Genomic DNA, 6,773 nt, shown 5'->3' on the forward strand with positions numbered 1-6,773 from the left:
TACCTTTTCTAATGAAAACAGTAAAGTATAGAAATACATACTTGGAACTATCTTCTTGTTGATGAACATGCATCATATGCTTGATATCAAGTGGAGCATGAACTTCATCGGTAGAAGTTCCTTCAACCAATCTGGGACTCTTTCGAGGCGTTTCAATGGGTTTCTTAGACATGATTTTGTTGAAAAATTTAATTGGATGGACGATTGTGAAAATGGTGTAGTTGACGGGTGAGAAAAATGGGAGAGACAAGGTGAAAGGGGGTAGTGGGGGTGATGGCGTGTAGATTTGAATAGGCGTGGGTGGAGGGTGGTGGGATTGAGGTATGGGAGGTTTGGAGTGTAACAGTAAACAAGGAAGTCTAATCTATGTAAATCCCTTAATATGTGTAACTGATGATTTCAGTTTTAAAAAAGGACTGAAATCAAATTAATTAAATATTATTAATTAATAATATAAAATAATAAATAGATTAATCATTTATTAAATAAATTGAAATTGATTTTTAAATTAAATTTAATTTAATTAATATGTCATAACCCGTAAATAAATTGTTATAAGTAAGAATTGTTTAAAAGTATGTTTAAAACCCGTAAAATTTACTCTTAAATGTGTATATGGCGTGAATTTTTCATCTCATTATATGAAATCATGAGATAAAATCAACGTAAAATCACATATCCGAAAAAACACTTGAGTTGGTATATTTACATTGTCTCCCCATAAGTTGATGAAATTATGCTAAAGAAGGACCCACTCTTTAATTATTTATACATTTAACACCCTTTGGTTTTTGTGTGTCCCCTCAACAAAAAAGTTAATTGTCGGAATGGTCCTTCAACTTTTGGGAACTTTTCATTTAAGTATATAATTTGTGATTGAAATGAACAAGTAGGGTCCTGCTGGCTCCTCCCACGTGCAATAATGTTACTTTTGTGTCCCATGGGCTATACTATTTTCATGTACGGTCCCTCTTTGAGAATTTTCTTGGGATCCTCACCAATCCAAAATTTTAGAATTTTTAAATTTTTTTTAAAGACAATTATGGTGAGGAACATTGATTATTAATTAACTAAAATATATTAGCCAAAAGAATCTTTGTTGCTTATTTAACAAAAATGGTATTTCTTTCTGGATTGCACATGCTAATCTCCTTGGATTGTCATGACCTAACTATCTCTTTTTTAAAAAAAAACTTTAAATCTTTGTTATATTAGTTCCATCATCATTCAAAGTATGAAACTTACGAAATAGTAATAGTTTGGAGTTCTATGTGTTAATTTTAAGCTTAAATCATTGAAATGTATCTTGTCAAGCTAGTTAAGATTTATGTGTTAATTTTAAGCTTAAATAATTAAAATGTATCTTGTAAAGCTAGTTAAGATGCATGCAAGTTAACTTGGACATCAGTCCTATCAAAAATATATATAACTAAGTTCAAATGACACATAACGTGTTAGTCAACACATTTTAGGTATCTATGAGTATGAAATACTACACACATTAACAAATATTGAGTTGAAGGGGGTTTTAACCTTGAAAGTTATAATATATGGAGTAACAGAAAAATCCAATAATTGAAATATGAAATTAGTAAAAACGAGATAGTTTAGGGAAACTTTTAACCATTATTTCTTTTATTAAATATGCCAATATTTTTTCATTTATAAATCTATGTGTAATCATTGGTGTTTGAAATTGATCGATCTGATTAATTTAAGTTCTTGTCATAAAAAGTCCATTATGAAAGATTATAGTCTTTAAAAAAAAAAAAAATCAGAGCTCAACTTAAATTCTAAACTTCTTATTAAAATTAGAGAATTCTTTATTGTTCTTTCACAAATCTTGGCGGTAGATATTTTATCTTCTATTTTTGAAATATCATTTTTTAACACCATAATGAAATATAATATGAATTTAGTGGAAAGGAAATAATCCCTCAAGATTCTAAATTAACCGCGTTCGAATATAAAAAGCCGTGAACTTAAAATCAAAAAAGAATATGCTCCAAGACTAATTGTTTACTCTCTAAAAAGATAGCACAAAGTATTTCGTATTAATAGGGTTCAGAAAAAAATCGCATCCTAAGATAATATATAATGATATAGACAACTTATTCTAATACAATTATTAATTGGTTGCATTGGTCGAACTCACGATATAGCATAAAAAGATAGCTTTCGTATTGTGACATATATATTACATTAAGATAAAGTTTCATTACTTCAACACTCCCCTTCTAATATTTTACTCAAAAACAAGAATAAAAAGGATGGAAAAGAGAGTAAATTGATTTAAGACGTCATATTCAAGTTAACTTGAACAAGGGGCTGGTTATTTTTTTATACAATTATTATTGTTAATGCATGACAAAGAGGGAATCAAAATTATAAATAGAATAATAAATCAACGATCTCAAACTTTACAAAAACAGAAGATAATAATACTATATATTATATTGAAATAGACATATAGTAAGTAAGCACATGCAGTAGACAAGTTTTCTGCGTGACAGAGCTATTTAACATGCCTTTAGAACTAATCACTAATCATTATTAGTGTCTCCCTTATTATTTATTTCTCTTTTAAAAAAATAATTTTTTTTTTATTACTAAGAAAAGAAAAAGAATCGTTGATAATAAATGCATATAGGGCGATGGTGCAAGGAAACTACCAAAAAAATTAAACTATATAGTTAGGGATTTGGTTGAAGTCTTTTATTAATGTTAAAGGTGGGGTGTATTGGACCACCAAAGGTTTTATAGGGGAGTACCCTCTAATTATAGACCAGATATTGCGTATCTAAATTTTGAATGTGAAGTGTTTTCGATAAACATTACTAAAAATATAAATTTTTGATGGATGCAGAAATGCATCAAAAATATTATCAACGAATTAAATTTCATCTGATTTTCAATATGTTTCGTGGAGAATTTCCATTTTTAATTAGTAGCGAAAGACATATATATACCCTCAAAGTGTGAAACTTCATCATGCATATTCAAATTAATCAAACTTCAAAACAATCTGATGAAACAAAAGGAGGGTTTTGGTCCACCACCAAAGGCTATATGGAGTATCTCTATAACCCTATCCTCTGTTCTTAACCAATTATCTCGATTTGAGAATATTAAGAAAAATTTATCCTGAATATGAAACTTTACGACATGAACTTGTAGTAACCTAACCTCAAAATGAATATCGAACATGAGATGAATAATATATAAAAAAAGACAAGAGGTGGGCTAGGTCTTTCTTCTTTTATTTTTCTTCCCAAAAGGGACATTCACATAGCCTCCATGTGAGTGTGATTTGGGACAAAAGAAAGAGGAAGATAGGGGTATAACTATTACAAACAGTTCACATGGGGGAAAGAAGAAGACATGATTCTAATATCCTACTTTTTTATTTTCCCACAAACTCATCTTCCCTACATACCCCCACTATACCTTTTATTTTAATTTTATTTATCCAATATAATACTATAACTTATATTTTTTTTCTTTATCCAATTTGTAAGGATTTCTCCTTTCTATACCATTCATTTTGAGTCCCTTATTTTATTTACAAAAATTGTGTAAATATGGTTATGGCAAGGGTACAACTATTTCACCAAATCAACCAAATAATAAATTTCTTTAAACAAGTCAAATCAAATCATTTTTTTTTAAATTTCGAATTCGAATCTTTCATATGAAATTATCTTGTTAGTGTGTACTTTGATATGAATTACTATAATTTAATCAAATCCTAATATAAATATAGAGTGGAGTTTAAAATAATAACAATAATTTACTTTATTACTACTCCCTCCGTCCCTTTTTAGTTGTCCACTTTAGAAATGGCACACAGATTAAGGCAACAATGATTAGCACAGTGAAGTTACAATTTTACCCTTATGACAACTTTTCATTTCAAAATTACAACCACTTCTTTGAATTCAAGTGAAATAAATTGGAGGGAAATAAGGGTATAATAGGAAAAAATTTGTTGTCTTTTCTTGATTTGTCAAAATGGACAAGTAAATAGGGACATCTAAAAAAGGAAATATGGACAAGTAAAAAGGGACGGAGGGAGTACTACTTTAAATAAAAAGAGGAAAGGTCAAAAGGGTCACATCGCTAGGCACGTGGTGGCTGATTCCTCCAGTTAATAAACCGTTGAGAAAAGACTAATTTCCCTCTCTTCACAGCTGTTGCTAGCTGTCCTTAATCCCTTCCCATGTGACTCTCTATTCCTCTCCCTCCAAAAACAAATAAAAAAACAAAATTAAATAGTTTATCGCAGACATAACTTTAGATAATAGGATATGGAGGTCTTGAATAAGAGTAAAAAGTTAGTAGATAGTTACGAGTTATCTTATTACTAGTCTATTCATGTATGTGACTTGGTGCTAGTATAGAGTACTATGTCGATCATAGTATTAGCGTATTCATATATATATATAGTATTTGGCTTTTGGTATCTAATATAACCATTCATGTGTTTTGCTGACCGCACCTTGTTGTTGTTGTTACAATAGTTCCTTACATATATGTTCTGCATTGTGTTGTTTTGTACTAGTTGCATAATTGTAGTTCTTGCTTTTGACATCCAACAAAATTCGTTGTTTATTATATTTCAATTGTCGCACTATTTTAGTGTTCTTGTACTTCTACATAGTACTTGGATTTATTGCTCTTGAACCGAGGGTATTTCAAAAACAACCACTCTATACCTTACTCTCCGTAGACCACATTTATACAATTTCATTGAATATGTTGTTGATATTTAAGTGATTAAATGATATAATAATGCATGCCAATTGCCAATTAATAATCAAGTACTACATTTTTTTTAATGTATAGACACATATCATATCATGCATTTATTTACATGATAGGAATATCAAGTATAGGAATAAATTTTTACCAACTTTACCTCCTCAAATAGATGTTACTCATAATACACCTTATTATATATCCTTTCTTCATCTTCTCTACATCCCCAAAACCTCAATTCCTTTGAACACAAAATTCAACTTTTTACCAAAATTTTATTATTGCATGGCTCAACTACCACCTAAAGTTCCTACTATGGCACACAATTGGCCTTTTCAAAACATGCCTCCATTGCCTAATTCCTCCACCATCGTCGCCAATCACCACAGTACTAATTCCTGGGTCGACGATTTCCTCGATTTCTCTTCCTCCCGGAGAAATTCTCACCGGAGATCGGTTAGCGATCCAATTGCATTCGTCGAAGCTCCGTTTCTTCAGCAATGCCGGGGAAACGGGTTGAATAACGGATTCGATAAACTGGATGATGAACAACTTACTACTATGTTTTCCGATGACAGCGGTGCCGGTGCTGCATTTGCTGTTACGGCGCCGTGTTCGAATCCGTCGAGTACGAATCCTTCTACGCCGTCAGATCAAGTTAGTGAGAATGAAGATCAGAAATCGCCGGTCCGATTGGAGGTTAATCAAGTGGTTCAGCCGAAGAATGAGCCCGGAGAAGATGATAGTGATAATCAATCGCCGGTGGCTAGTAAAAATGCTGTTAATGATTCTTCTGATAATAATTCTATTGTGGATCCAAAGAGGATTAAGAGGTAATTAATTCAGATTATGACTAGCCTAATTGCTAATCAAATCGTTAATCTTTTGCATATGTAAATGTTAAAACTATGTGATTAACTCATCTAAAAGGTTCCATTAGAAAGATAATAGTGGTATTGTATAATTATACCTTCAACGTGCTTGTAATACTCCTTTATCTTTATCCTTAACGAGAGGTCTCAGGTTTGAGTTCCTTGGATACATAGTTATCTTTGTTAGAAAGCGTTTTATCCCAATATGAGACTTTCTAGTGCAGATTCAAATTTAGTCAGACTCCAATGTGAATATTGCACGCTTGATGAAAAACTAAAAAAATATGTTCAACAAATTGTAGTTACATATATTTAAAGTTTTACTTCTTCTGTCCCAATTTATATGACTTATTTTCCTTTTTGGGTCAGTCCCAAAAAAAATGACACATTTTTTATTTTTTTTTAGAATATTAGCTAACAGGCAATCAGCTCAGAGATCAAGAGTTAGAAAATTACAGTACATTTCAGAACTGGAAAGAAGTGTAACCACTCTGCAAGTAAGTTTATAATATAAGCTAATTTAATTACTCAAAACTAATTGTTCATTAATTAATTAATCATGTGATTTTAATTAATGAGTAATTAATAAAACTAATGCTAATTAACTTCTTGTTTTCCTCCTTCAGACTGAAGTATCAGCATTATCACCAAGAGTTGCATTTTTGGACCATCAAAGGCTGCTTCTTAACGTTGATAATAGCGCACTCAGACAACGAATTGCAGCTTTGGCTCAAGATAAGATTTTTAAAGATGGTAAGTAATAAAAACCCGAACCGCTTATTATCATATAATCACTTATTCATAAACTTCGTGCTGGAAAAATAGTTTTCATTTCTCTCTCTAGGAGTATTTTAGTGATAGATTTTATAGGAATTGAAAAATTCTATGTGGTCAAATACCTACCATCAAATTTCTATAATCCTTTTAGGGAAAGGGTCTGAAAAATATTTTAACTTTAGCCAAAATTGTTGTTACGATACCAAACTTTATGGAGGACTTTTTACCCCTGCACTATTTAATAGTGTATTTTAAAGGTATATATGTACCCACGTGGACACATTATCATTTATAATGACACAATATTTATGATGTCTACGTGGGCACATATATATCTTTAAAATACACTATTAAATAGTGCAGGGG

At 30.8% G+C, this 6,773-nt stretch overlaps 1 protein-coding gene across 1 annotated transcript in view; it reads left to right on the forward strand.

Annotated features, from left to right (window-relative positions):
* The first annotated feature begins 4,899 nt into the window (after positions 1 to 4,899).
* LOC102600483 (basic leucine zipper 34-like) overlaps positions 4,900 to 6,773 on the forward strand; it is a 3,502-nt gene continuing 1,628 nt past the window's right edge. Inside the window, exons 1-3 of the mRNA XM_006348220.2 lie at positions 4,900 to 5,591; positions 6,037 to 6,127; positions 6,257 to 6,383. Coding sequence (XP_006348282.1) covers positions 5,044 to 5,591; positions 6,037 to 6,127; positions 6,257 to 6,383 — 766 coding nt within the window. The 5' untranslated portion in view covers positions 4,900 to 5,043. The remainder of the gene's footprint in view (positions 5,592 to 6,036; positions 6,128 to 6,256; positions 6,384 to 6,773) is intronic.

This window comes from Solanum tuberosum, unplaced genomic scaffold (assembly GCF_000226075.1).
Source record: "Solanum tuberosum cultivar DM 1-3 516 R44 unplaced genomic scaffold, SolTub_3.0 scf00096, whole genome shotgun sequence".
NCBI classification, from domain to species: domain Eukaryota; kingdom Viridiplantae; phylum Streptophyta; class Magnoliopsida; order Solanales; family Solanaceae; genus Solanum; species Solanum tuberosum.